Genomic DNA, 14193 nt, shown 5'->3' with positions numbered 1-14193 from the left:
GACTGTGCGCAGGCGGGAAGCTTCGAGGCTTGAATTCCCACTACTGCGCACACTCGCGCCAACCACTCACTGGGCATGCGCCTAGTTTGGTCCGGTCTATCTGACTCTCAGTATCTGTAGTTGGCTGGCTGGTTCGCCTACACTGGGGCCCCACCTCCATCTTTGATTTTTCTTAGTCTTCTCGGTTTTATGTACCGTACCCCAGGGTGACCTTGAACTCGCAGTGACTCACCTGTATTTGCTGCCCAAGTATGGCACCTCACCAAGTTTAAGTGACACTAGAAAATTCATTCAAGGGTTTCTGCTTGCTAGACAAGCACTCTACCAATAGCCACACACCCCCAGCCCAGGATTCTTTCTTAAACACGTGATCAGCCGTATTCATTTATCTTCTGTTTGACGAATGACACCCATCCCAGAACTCCACACTCATTTAACATGTCCCAGTGTTCAGTTTCTCTACAAGACATCTTTCACAGAGTTCAGCAAAATGATCGCTAATAAAAACAGACCTGATCACGTCAGCACCTCGTGTATTCAAAGGCATTCTGTTGCCTTCAGTACAATGGCCCCAAACCAAATGGAGAATTTCCAAACGCCAACAACTTTGCCCTGCCTACCACAAATCCTGTCTTGTGTCTTGGACCTCATTTCCTCAGACACAAATTTCAGTTTCCCTACCACACTGTGCCTCCGTTTACTTCCTATGGTTCCACTTGTTTTCCCCTGAATGAAAGTCTCCCCTTCCCACTTCCAATCATGTGACTGACTTCCTAGCCATTCTTGTGTTTTCTATGGAGACAGTCCCTTCCCTGAGAATTGACTCTTCTTACTATGATACATTGTATTTGTGCTTACTACTCTGCATTCTACACTACCCAGTGAGGAAGAACAGATGTGTCTATTTCTTTGTTTTTATAAACCAGTCACGGTCACATAATCCAGTGAGGAAAACTCAGTAAATATTTAAAATTGCCATGCACGGTGGCACTTAACTTTACTCCTAGCACTGGAGAGGAAGCCGCAGGTAGATCTCTGAGTTTAAGGGCAATCTGGTTTACATAGTGAGTCCTGGGCCACCCAAGGTTACACAGTGAGAGAGACCTCCCTTCAGAAAACAAAATAAAGCCAACCACCACATTAAGCTTGGTGTGGTAACACATAGATACTCATACTCCCAGGGCTGGGGAAGTGGAGGCAAGAAGGAAGATCATAAATCTGAGGTCAATTTCTGGGAGGGAGTACTATATAATAAATTACAGGACAGCCCGGGCTATGAGACACTTTCTCAAAAATCATTTTGTGTGTGTCCCATGTAAATAAAAGTTTAAATACAACATAAAAATAGGTCAAGGTGAGACAGGTGTTCACGGGCCTATAAACCCAGGTCTTCTGCCACTGTCTTGAAGAAAAAAAAACAAAAAAAGAATGTCAAGGCCTATCTGGGTAATTTAGTGAGATCCTATCTATAAAAGGGAAAAAAGAAGATTTGGGATGCCTCTTAGTGGAAGAGGTTAGAGATATGAGGCCCTGAATTCTATCTCAACCATCACACACATTAAAAAAAAAAACCTAAGACAAGTAACAGCAAGTGTGATGTCACACACCTGTAATTTCAGCACTGGGAAAGTTTAAGACCAGCCTGGGCCACATAGCAAGACCTTGTATCAGAAAAAACAACAACAACAAACCATGCTGTCTATTCAGAAGCCAAGCCCAAGTAAGTTAAACATTAAGGCTAGAGTTCAGAAGTGGCCTGATTTTCCTGGGCCACTTTCATTTTAGAAGTGAAGAAACTGAGGTCCAGAAAGAAGTAGCAGCTTGGGCCAGACAGAGATATTTGTGGCAGACCTAGTTTCCTGCCTATTGGTCCCGCATTCTGCCTAACCTCCTAAAGCAGGTTCAATCCTGTGTGATATCCCAAAGGACAGGAACCAGAGACATACCTGTAGGTACCTAAAACTCACCTATGTTAGGAATAGCACTTTTGTTTGCCTTGGACAGGGTCTCACTATATGGTCCTGACTAGTGGGGAACTCAAGAGATCCCCCCCCCCCCCCGCTTCTGAGTCCCTGAGGTTTGTGCCAGTCACCACACCTGGTTCTATTCTCTCTATTAAATATTGCTAGAGACAAAATCCAGGACCTTGGGTATGCTAGGGCAGGGCTCTACCTTTGAGCTATGTACCCAGCCCACAGTTCCCATTTTAGAGGGGGGAAAAAAAAAACAAAATAAAACAAAACTGAGTACACAGCCAGATGTGTTGTTCTATCGCTCAGGAGGAAGAAGCAGGGGAATCTCTGAGTTCAAGGCCAGCTCGGTCTACTTGGTCTACCAAGCCAGCTAGGATGAGACAGGTGAGACTCTGGATCAAAAACAAACAAAAGTAACTGAGCTCCTATATTTGTTCATGGTCACAGAGGTAACCAACTGGTCAATGGAGATGGGTCTCAGATAAGCACAGTGCAGCCTGAGTCCACACTCTGAATCGAGTCAAGGCCTAGAAAGAACAGCCTGTGGGGGAAGGGCAAAGACAAGTGATGATTGGCCTTTTTGCAGCAACTTGACTTTTCAGAGTGTCATCACACAAACCTCTCTACATGTGTCCTTGTGTTCAGGGGCATCTGTCCCACGTGACTGCCTGGGTCACAGTCAGTGAGCTGCCCACTCTTCCCAACACCACAGCCTCTAGGCCTGTTTGCTTTTCAATGGATAACCAGCCATTCCTGTTTATAAACTCCAATTTGATTTTAATTAAATAAATTAAATTCCAAGCCATCACACAGCAATGGACATCATCATCTCCCAACATACAGAGGTGCAACCTTGCTCTATGATCGTACGGTCTTTAAAGCTTCTAAAGCCGGCTCTCTAGGGAAGGCTTCCTCCCAGCTTCCTGGCTCCCTCCTTCCAACTGAGCCACTGCTCATGGAGAAGGCATCAAGTACAAAACTGTAATAAAGGGAAAGGGGGAAGGAGAGATGTGGGAGGTAGGGAGGTGGGGAGTGCCTGCCCCCCATCCCGGGCACGAGCCCGGCTTCCTATGATCTGCCAGTGTCTTCTGAAGGCAGACACTGGTGCTGGTCTAAGAGAGAACTCCCAAAGGAGGCACAGAAACCTGTCCTGGGAATTGCCTTACCCTCCTGGGACAGAAAAGGGTCACCTGGGAGAGATGCCCTCTTATCATCTGTTTGCCAAGGGTTCTAGACCACACATATAAATAGAAAAGAGAATAAATAAGGGAGAAGGAACTGCTGAGGAGAGAGTGCTCTGGGCTTCCCTCTGGGGGCAGTACCAGCAGAGGCTTCTGAAGAATGTCCACACACGCCAGACAGAGCCTGCCCCTTACTCTCAGCTGCCACGTCTCCTACGTCCGCAGCAACAACTGCTGCCTCTCAAATGCTTCCTATGTCAGACACCCTTCCTGCTTACCCCACAGCCCAGAGTGCTGGGGCTTCCTATAACCCACGGGCTTTCCTGACCCCAGCACTGGGAATCCAGGAAGGGGTACAGAAGGGGATGTGGGGAACAGACTAAGAGAACTCTCGCTCTCCTCTAGTTCGGGGTCTCTCAGAGCTGGGGGCTAGGGTTGCCATTGGCTTTGGGTTTGGATTTAAAGGAAAAACGCTTGATAAGGCGACGGGAAAAGCTGCCAGCCTTCTTCCGGACGCTAGGTGTGGCTGTGGTGTTGGACAGGTCATCGTGTGACTGGCTCAGACCGGCTTCCTTCTGTCGGGGCCTCCGGCGGAAGATGAGTTTAGTGCCACTGCGCAGGAAACTCACTGTAGGGAAGAAGGAAAACTGAGGTGAGCGGAGGGGCACAGGACCGGGATGCGGGTGGAGAAAAGACTTCGGAGGTTGACGAAGACTGGAATCTGTCTCTAGCCTAATGCCTGCGTTTCTCAGGAAAGGCAGTAGAAGCACACGGGAGCTTCACCCATCCTGAGGAAGGAACACAGTCCTAGGGGAAGGGACCTGTGCGCCTCTGACCACATCCCCTGGAGTAGGGACTGCTGCTCTGGGAGGATTCTCGCAGCTGACTGAGCCTCCTTTCAGTGGAAAGACAAAGGCTGCACAGAGGGTGTTCCTTAAAGCCTATAAATCATAAAAGGAAAGATGGATTAACATACTACATTCCAGGGTGTGAGCAGTGGGGAGCCTAGAAACCTCAAAGACGTGAATCTGGGGAACAGAGAGAGGACCGTGCTCACACAGCAGCCTTTGGATTCACAGACTCCATTATCTCAAGTGATGCAAGCCACAGATCTAGATTCTTTTCTGTTAGTTTTGTTTGAGCAAGAATCTGGCTTAGTAGCCAGGGCTGCCCTTGAACTCATTACATAAGCCAAGCTGATCTTAAACTCACAGCCATCTTCTTGCCACAGACTCTCGAGTACTGAGATTACACCATGCCCTAGAGTGCCAGCTTTTAAATCATAAATAGATCACAGCTGACACGGTCACTAGTCAACGGTTAAGATGTAAGACAGCAAACTCTTTGTCCCTTGAAATTAGAAAAGCTGTTTGCAACCTGAGTCACAGCCAGAGGGGGAATGACAATGCTTCCTCTCTTCCCTCCTTCCATGACAGTCTCAATGAGACCTGTAAACTGGTCTTCAACTCAAAATCCTGCCTCAGCCTCCCAAGTGCTGGGAATTCAGGTACTGCCACCCAGCTCAAAGGAACAATCAATCAATCTTTCTTTCTTTCTTTCTTTCTTTCTTTCTTTCTTTCTTTCTTTCTTCCTTCCTTCCTTCCTTCCTTTCTTTCTTTCCTTCCTTCTTTCTTTCTTTCCTTCTTTCTTTTCTTTTTTGAAACTGGCTTTCACCAGGTTGGCTTTGAACTCACAGATCTACCTGTCTCTGCCTCTTGAGTGCTGGGATGAAAGATGTGTACGACCATGCCCAGTTCAGGGGAACAAGGTTAAGATTGGCATGGAGTAGAATTTCTCCTATCCATGCAACTGGGGGTACAGAGAAGAGGAGGGAAAAAAAATCCAGTGAGTTCTAAGCCAACTTTGGGTATAGTGTGAAACTCTGTCCCAAAACCTAAGCAAGAGTTAGCATATATCTCATCAGGAGGCTGGACAGATGGCTCCAGTGGCTAAGAACACTGGCTGCTCATGCAGAGGACCAAGGTTTTGACTTCCAGCATCCACATAGTGGCTCATAAATGTCTCTAACTCCAGTTCAAAGGACTCCGACAATCTCTTCCCACTACCTTGGGCAAAACACTCATGTGATGTACATGTAGGCAAAACACTCATGCATGATTTAGAAAGATTGTTAAAGATGTCTCAACAGGGAAAAGTGTTTGCTGCCAAACATGACAACTTCAGTTCAGTCCCTGGGTGGAAGGAAAAACCAACTCCTACAGATTGTCTTCTGGTACACATACGTGTACACACACACACACACACACACACACACATATAAATAAATAAATATGTAAATTTAAATTTTTAAAAATGGCTGAGCGTGAAGATCAGATATTTACAGTCAACTCTGGATGTATAGCAAGTTTGAGCCAGCCTGGACTACATGAGATGTTGCCAGAAAGAAAGAGAGTGAAAGAAAACAAGCCCTTTAGCTCAGGAAGAAAGGGAAATACGGTGACTCCCCTTGCTGTCACTCGTCATAGCCAAGCTCGGAACTGAGGCACCAGACTTCCCAATCTACTTACTGGTGATTGCTTGATTCTTGAAAGCAAGTTAGCTAAGCCTACCATGTCTCTAGTTGTCTAGTAGGGCTGAGGTTACAACACAGTCCAAAAAAAAAAAGCAGCAAACGGCTGAGTGTGAAGGCCCATGACTAGAATTTAGCGCTTGGGAAACTGAGGCAGAAGAATTATTGTAAAGTTGAAACTAGCCTGGGCTATACAGTGCCTTCCAGGCCAGACTCTGTCTCAGCCCCGCCCCCTCGAAAAGCAGTAACAGGGATGACTTATCCATGGATCCCCACCTTTGTGATCCTTGAGGCTTCTGGTCTCCAGGGCACCAGTAGACCCTGTTTCTGACTCAACATCATCCACAGATGGCCTCTCGGAAATGTCTGAACGTGTCGTCTCATCTGCTTCCTGGACACTTGTGGGACTAGAGAGGGCATCCACCGGTCCTGGGGTTGTAGCTGATGGGTCTGAGGGAGGTGATGAAGGACCACCCCTGGTTCCTGCATCCTCTTGCATTGAGGCTTCCAGAGATGCCGCATAACCCAAGGAGAGTGCCAACTCGTCCTGAGCGATGGGCACCTGCCGGGAGGGACAAGTTTGAATGGGCAAGAGTGACCCATGAGGGCTTTCTCCCCATTTTAGCTCTCTCTCCAGAGCTCTGTTACCTTGGAAACACCAGAGATGATGAGCGTGCTGCGCTTGGTGGGTGTCTTCTTGGCTGCCCGCCCACTGGGCTCAGTCAGCTGGCGAATTGCTGTCTCTGCTACTGGATCCAAGCCATTGGAAAGGTGGCTTTCCCCTGCTGGGGGATACAGAAGATTCATGGCTTCACTTCTACCTGGCTCTTTCTTGGGTTCGAACCCCTCTTGCACCACCCAAAGTAGTTCTTGACTACGGGGACCTTAGAACCACCAATGCTCGCTCACTCCCCTTCCCTACTCACGGCTGCTACTGTGGGAGGCATTGCTGGGGCCGCTGCTCTCACTCAGCACAGTTGTCATCTTCTCTGTCACCTCCACCTTGGACGGGGAGCGGGAGGGGGAGTCTGCTGGGTGGGGGAGGGTCAGTGAGCTGGGAGGTGCTTTAGAATGGCCCCACCCCTACTATCTTTACCAAGATGCAGACTTTGGTTGACTCAGAGGGCAAAGATGATTAAGGGGGATTAATCACAAGGGTGATTAAGAAGATGCTGAATGAAAAGATGCTACAGGAACCGATGACAGTACGGGAAAGTGCCGTAGAGAGATACCAAACTTGAGAGAGATACCAAACATGGATGGAGAATGTTTAGGGGACCCTGGAGATACGCAAATTGCCATGGGATCCCTAGAAATGGAACAAGTGGCATAAGGCCACTGAGAATAGAAAAATGTCACAAAAGACACTGGGTTTGCACGAAGAGGCCAGGGACCACTGCAGGGTGGGACAATTAGCCAGTTGGGACTAGAGTCAAAGAAGGAAAGAGACCCATGGAAAGAGAGAAAACAATTTAGAGCAAGAGGAGAGGACAGAAGATTCCAAAGGGCTCAATGGTGAGAGGATGGCTGGGGGAATGGAGAGGTGCAAAAACAAGTGTGGAGACAGGAGGAGGAAGACGCAGACGGACCAGAATGTGCATGTGGCAGACATTAAGGCTCCCCCTACCCGCCCCCTGTCAGCCAATGGGGGCTAATCTGAGGCCCTACTACTTTTTACCTAGTTTCCCATCTACCCGGGGGCGGGACTGGACAGTAGTGACAGTGGTGACGATTGTGCCATCAGGCATGATGGTCCGGTCCAACTCAATCTTCTTGGTGGGTGTGATGCTGGGGCGAGGGGTGGAAGAGGTGGGCGTGCCCAGATTCCTTGGGGAGCCCTGCTCATAGTGTAGCTGCCAGAGGGTGGGGAGAGAGGGAGGAATCAGGATCTCATAGACTGACCCATCTAGGTCTATCTGCCTCCCTACGGTGGTCACCTTCTCACCTCTGCTGTCACCGTGGCTGCTGGGCTCAGGGATTTCCCGGGTCCTGGGGTCAGTGGGCACACTTGTCTTCGTGACAGTGGTCTAGAAGGTGAACCCACAGGCAGTGTGGCTTGGCCGAGGAGTTCAGCTAGAGACAAGAATGAAGCTGTGAGCCGGGCCCAGGAGCCAGACCTGCTCAGCAGCCATTCCAGAGTGTCCCTTCTGTCCCACACTCACCGTCTCCACAACTGCTGCTTCTGAGCACTTTGAGGGTCAGCTCCCGGCTCTGGGGACCCAGATCCCTGAAGGCCAAAAAAGGATGAGATAGGTCAGGTAAGGAGCATAGCAAACTGAGCCCGAGTCAGTCAAAGGGACAGAGATGTATGCTAATAAGACAGCACCAGGGCTGTTAATTGTCCAACTTCCCAGGACTATGGACCAAGCCATGAGTGGAAATCACTTTCCTCAGTCAGGTACGCACAGCACACACCCCAACACTCTTCCTCCTGAGGTCTATCTCCAGCTAAAGCTGCCTCACATTCTGTTGCAATGCTACTCTTGCCTGAAGGTGTGGTTTAAACAGACTTCTTCCATGAAGATTCATCAGATCTTTATTCCATCATGAGAATTCATCCACCCCCATGGCATGCTGTGTATGAAATCTCAACTGGTAAATTTGTCCTATCTTCCCTAGGTACATCTGTCTCTGCTCCAGGCCTGTGATCCACCCAGAGGTGGGGCTGTATTTACTCCTTGTCTGTGTTCTCAGGGCCTGGCTAGCTCATGCCAAGACTAGCCTGGAAAGATTTCTGCATCCTGACTGACTGCCCATGGGCACAGGGGTTAGGAGCAGTCACAGTGTGACTTACAGAGCTAGATCCTCTGTCCACTCCACCTCAGGGCCAGCCCTCATGGGTTTGGTCCACTTCTGTTGCATGGGGTTGTCAAGTTCAGCGGCACAGCACAGTTCCTCAGTACCTGTAAGGAAACAGAACTTAGAGGATGCTCAGACAGAAGAAACAAAGTCCGGAGCACAGAGAAGCTATTTCCTGGGCAGAGGGGAAGGGGCTGCCTATATACTTATGGCAAGGGCAATGGAATTCTCACCTCCTAGCTCACTTCCCAGGTGAGATGCTCGAAGCTGCCGTAAGAATAATCGGGTAGGTCTGGGGATGGATGTCTGGGCCTGGGACATCATGGGTGGCTTCTCACTGGGTACCTAAGAAGAGAAGGAGGTAAAAAGAGAAATAATCCTGATACAGAATCTTGGCGATGGCAGGGCGGTAGTGGCGCACGCCTTTAATCCCAGCACTTGGGAGGCAGAGGCAGGTGGATTTCTGAGTTCGAGCCCAACCTGGTCTACAGAGTGAGTTCCAGGACAGCCAGGGCTACACAGAGAAACCCTGTCTCAAAAAAACAAAACAAAAAAAAGAATCCTGGAGATGGAATACATGCACACCTTTCCCTTTGGGTGTTCACTCACCAGGCCTCCTGGGGCAGAGCAGGCCCTGAGGTTGACCATCATGGCGGGCTGAGTGCTGACTATAGCATCCTTGATCAGTTCCTCAACTGTTGAAAGCTCTGGTTGTTCCTCATCTCTCTGCAGAGAGGAGAAGAGGTGGAGTCTCTGCCCTGCCCCACTGCTAACTCAGTCTCTCCTCTGCTGTCCCCTTCTTACCTCCCTAGTCTGCAACTTGGGAAGCACCTTTAGGCTGAGATCTGGGCGGTCAGTGAAGGCCCAGGACACCAGTAGCCCCTCATCAGGGATTTCCTCCAGGCTGACTTCCAGCTAGTGACAAGAACAGAAGGATTAGTGGGACCTACCCCATTCTTCCCAGGACCCCCTGCTAAACTCCTCAGGACTCTTCCTTCCTGAATTCCAGAGAGGAGCCGAGAGAAAATGCTAGGCCAATTCAACTGCCCTCTGCCCGACTCAGTTCCCCACATTTCCCTCCACCTGTGTTGGTGGCAGTGTCAGAGTGACGTGGTAGGTCTCCATGGAGACGGCAGCGGGGGACTGCTGGGTCACAGAGATGGGGAAGCGCACCTCCTCAGCAGAGAGCTGGCAGTGCAGCACCTGAAACAGGGAACAGTGTCAGGCATTAAGGAGGACACCACCTGGCTCTGCCCTGCCTTACAATGGTTCAGTGGACCCTTCCCCACTTCCATCATCCTTGGGGTGTCCTTTTGGAGCCCTAAGTTTCTCAATAAATTAGACAAAAGCAAAAACTCAGCTGGGTGGTAGTGGCTCGTGCCTTTAATCCCAGAAATCTGGAGGCAAAAGCAGGCAGAGTTTGAGGCTAGCCTGCTCTACAGAGTTCCAAGACAGGCAGGACTACACAGAGAAACCCTGTCTCAAAACAAAATAAACAAAGCAAAACAAAGCCAAAAACTCTTCTCTCCTTAGAAACACACACACACACACACACACACACACACACACACACACACTTTGCCTATCACCTCAGTGAGATTCTCAGACCTCCTGAAACAAATCCTTAGGTCCTTAAGACACATAGAAATTTCAAATTAAGAACGCTCAGACTAGCAGGGCAGTAGTGGCACACGCCTTAATCCCAGCACTTGGGAGGCAGAGACAGGCAGATTTCTGAGTTTGAGGCCAGCCTGGTCTACAGAGTGAGTTCCAGGACAGCCAGGGCTACACAGAGAAACCTTTTCTCGAAAAATCAAAAAGGAAGAACCCTCAGACTAAAGGAAACCTTTGGGGTCCGCCCCATCTTGTAATGCCCACCAGATCCTTACCATGGTACGCTCTGATTGGTCTACGCAGGTCACATGACTGATGCTGGCTCTTGGTGGGAGTTGGGGTATCTCCTCAAAGGCGATTTGAATGGAGCTCTGAGGAAGTAATGTGGGCACAAGATCAAGTCTCTGGAGGTGTCTGTCCCTTGCAGGGCTGGTCTACCCAACTGCTGGCTGGATTCTAGCACTGCAGAGGCTGCTACAGGCTGGCCTCTGGCCCCTCCTTGGCTCAACACTTTAGGACAGGAGGTTTTCCCTCCAGCCCCACTATCCCCAGTGATCTGAGAGCTTGCCTTGAACCTTGGATAACTCTGCAAATCCCAGGAACCTCTCTTCTCCCTGCTTCCCCCTTCACCCCTCTACCTAACCGCTCGTTCTAATCACAAATACAGGTAAAAGACAACAAAAATTGACATGTTCCTTGCTATCTGCAGCTGGACAAGGCTGAGGGTGAAATGGTTGTGTCATTTGCTATAAAGTAAGAGGGAGAAATAAGGCTAAGCCTTTTCCCAAATAAACAGATGTGAATGGCCAAAGGTATCCTATCACTCTGCCTAAGTTCTTAGAAAGAAAGACTAACTTATCACGCCTCCAGGAAACTCTGTCAGAAGTGCTAGGAAGAGAAGCAAGCTCAGAGGGAGGCCTCAGAGGTCCCAGGCCTAGATAATTCCTTAGGGTGGACAGCAGGAGTATTAGGAAGCGGAAAGCCGATTAGCTTAGCTCTCCAAAGAGCCACTCCCTAATTCTTCTGCAGCAGTGTTAAGTGGAATAGAAGAACTGAGGAGGGGGCACAGCCTGGGCTGGCAATATGTCCCCCGGGCTTGAGATGGAGAACACAAAATGCACAGAGCACATTCACTTTCCCTAGCAAACCTCCCTGTGGTGGTAGCTCTCTTCAAAAGTCATGCCAACTGGGGAGATGAGTGGTTGGGAACTCTCTCTCTCTCCTCCCCTTGTGAGAGGCCAATGTCCAGCTGAGTCAGCTGTCCCAGGGAGCTGCCTCTGACCCAGGGACAAGGTACAGGAAGAGCCAGGTTGGAGAAGTAGGGTCAATGTATAAACTGACAGATGTCATCTGGCTTTCGGCTGGCCAGCTGGGAAGAGGAAACAGGAGAACTTCTCCGGGGCCACCTCAGTTTCTAGGCATCTGGATGGATAATAGGGCAAAGCCTCCAAGCTCTGATGGCTGGAGACAGAGAAGGACCTCTGCACGAAAAGCTGATAGACTGAGGCTCAGGAAGGGAAACGGTCCAGAAAAGGGAGACCTCTGCCTTCCACCCAACCTCGGTCTCATGACTCTGTTTCCTGCCCCACTTCCTGGGAGGCCAGATGGCCATGGTGCAATGGGTAGAGGTAGGCTGAGCTGGTTTGTGAACGACCCTTAAGGGGCAGCCCAAGTTCATTTATTAGAGAGGACGCAGGTTATCAATGCGTCCTTTAATTGAACTCCGTTCCTTTCAACACCACATTGCAGGCCAGCCTGGAGGACTGTAGTACTGACATTACTGGTATTTGGAGGGATAATTCATTTACCGTGGGGGCTCTACCTGACCACCAGGATTTGGGAGCTTGAAGTCTTAACTGGGTGTGGTGGCACGAGGACCAGGCAAATTCCTTCTGCAGGTGCACCTGTCTCCCTTGGCCCAACTAGCCTAGTCTAGGCGGAAGTGTCCTCAGGCACACGGATTAGCGTTGCTATGAGAACAGTAACTTGTGCTGGGTTTAGAACCAGAGTACCTTGCCCATAAAAATAGAAAATTTGGTACATAACTGGACTTCTTTACAAGGCCCAGTCTAACCTGCACGCTCTTCTCTGATCTGAAAGAGAAAGCTGGAGGGTTCTCCAGCTGATCCACAGCCCTAATCCAGCCCTCCTAACGTGAGCAAGCTCTTCCCTAGAAGGCAAAGCTGAAGGGACGACACAGGGGCTCAGTGCAACTCACCCCGTCCCTGCAGGCCTGCTCATTCAAGGCTCGCACCCAAGCCCGTTGCCAGTTTTCCCGGAAAGACTTGAAGGCAAAGAGCGAAGCCAGGAGGCCCCGTACGCCAGCTTCCTCGGGGGCGCTGGTCCGGGTCGCCCGCAGACGCAGCAGCGAACGCCACACACCCAGCTCGCGTAGTGAACCCCCGGGCTCAGCAGCTGAGGCGGGTCGGGAGTCTCGGCCCCTACCGGCCCGCGACAGCCACAAACCCCGGGCATACTGCAGCATCCAGCCCAATACCGTGATCAGCGAGGCGGCGAAGAGGACCAGCAGGGCCGCCCAGCCCACATCCCGCTGTCCCCAGTCCGGATCCATGCTCCCGCGGGCTCGGGTCCCGGCTTGAGTTCAGCCGCTGCCCCGGGGGAGCATGGCCCGGATGGACCGTGGGGCGTGGGCGAGCTCCCCCGGGGCTGAGAGCGCGGGCTCCGGGAGCTCTCCGGCGCCTCCGAGATCCCAGGACCAGTGGGTGCCACGGATAGAGAAGAGGTCCTCCGGGGTCGCGACGCTCGGGCTCTGTCTCCGTGGCCGGGGATCCAGATCCCTAGCACTGGTGGTGTGACCCCAGCAAGGCTCCAGCTAGCACTCGACTCCTCCCACGGCGTGGGCCCCCGTCGGACCCGGGCAGGGATCAGTCTGCAAAGACACCGGGGCTCGCGGGCCGGCACCGGCTCCGGGAAGGCTGCGTGCGCAGAACTGACACTGACAACACCGCCGGCGCCCCGCCCCCACCCGCCCTTAAAGGAGCCGCGCCCTCACCGGGCGGGGCCGAGCCAACCCGCCGCTCAGAGCTAGAGAAGGGTGGAGGGGGACGGGGAGGGTTGAGCTGTACACGTAGAAGATTCCGGGCTGAGAATAGGCGGAGTCTTCAACTGTCCCGCCCCGTCCTGAAATCCCTGTGCACCCCTTCAGTACCAGGCAAGGGAACTTCACTTCTCTGTTTTTCCCTACATTTCTTAGATTTCTATGGTTGGACGCCTGCGGGTTAAAAATGAGTTAGTCCCCGTGGAAATCACCACTCAGTTTCAACACCTCCTGGCTCAGCAGCTTTTGATCTTACTCCTTGGCTGAAGCTAGGCGCTGGGTAAGGAGGGGGGTAAGGTCTCTCTCCCAGATAGAGGTGCCTGACAAAATCCAGCTAATATCAACGGCGAGAAAAAATGAAGCTAAACCTGGAAAAGATTGAGAACAGAACACCACCATCGTCCTCCTTCCCCTTGGAGCTAGGATTCAGGAGCAACATCCCCCCCCCCCCCCATTAACCTCCATGCTTGCGTGGGTTTGTTCTCGAGATATTTCCCAAGCCCTAGGCTGAGTCTGTTTTTAAAAATAATACATTTCCATAGTAACAGCTCCTGCCTGTGGAGCACGTGTAGAAGGGATGGTGATGAAAAGAGAGCTGGCGTTGTAGCACTATCAATAGATTTGGTCAAAAGACTCTCATCGAAATATGTGGCATCCCGTGTCATGCCACCTGACTGTACTCCTAGCTACTTAGGATGCTGAAACAGGATGATACCTTTGCCAAGGAGTTTGAAACCAACCTGAGACCTTATCACAAGCAAATCCTACTCCACAGACCAAATATGTGATATCCCAGCCAGCTCCGAAGAAATGGTGTTCTAGGAAGACCGTACAACTTACAACCTCAGGACGGACCCTTTTCTTTCGATCCTTATAAGAGTGGAGCTCATCTTTTCTTCTTGGAGACAGGGGAAGGTATCTATAAAAAAAAAGATTAAGAGCAACTCTCTGACACAATTTCTTCTGCACACAAGATAGGATGAGAAGATGTTAAATATCTTTCAAATCCATTTGTCTAAGGAACAAGCCTATGAGAAT

At 50.6% G+C, this 14193-nt stretch overlaps 1 protein-coding gene across 2 annotated transcripts; it reads right to left on the bottom strand.

The window, feature by feature from the left end:
- Positions 1-2723: 2723 nt before the first annotated feature.
- Positions 2724-13064, bottom strand: C2cd2l (C2CD2 like). 2 transcript variants are annotated; one of them, XM_028783696.1, is made up of 14 exons: positions 12316-13064; positions 10373-10468; positions 9567-9686; positions 9288-9398; positions 9093-9209; positions 8717-8828; positions 8479-8587; positions 7847-7911; positions 7630-7757; positions 7363-7537; positions 6611-6712; positions 6333-6469; positions 5961-6246; positions 2724-3782 (listed from the first exon to the last, which is right to left on the bottom strand). In XM_028783696.1, exons 1-14 carry the CDS (start codon positions 12667-12669, stop codon positions 3571-3573), a joined length of 2124 nt encoding a protein of 707 aa, XP_028639529.1. In that variant the 5' UTR covers positions 12670-13064; the 3' UTR covers positions 2724-3570. The 2 variants fall into 2 exon arrangements, with proteins under 2 accessions (XP_028639529.1, XP_028639530.1); XM_028783697.1 differs by having other exon boundaries at positions 6333-6466.
- Between the last annotated feature and the right edge of the window lie 1129 nt (positions 13065-14193).

The sequence above is a fragment of the Grammomys surdaster genome, unplaced genomic scaffold (genome assembly GCF_004785775.1).
Source record: "Grammomys surdaster isolate TR1022 unplaced genomic scaffold, NIH_TR_1.0 1164, whole genome shotgun sequence".
NCBI lineage: Eukaryota > Metazoa > Chordata > Mammalia > Rodentia > Muridae > Grammomys > Grammomys surdaster.
This window is presented reverse-complemented; position numbering and strand designations above follow the sequence as displayed.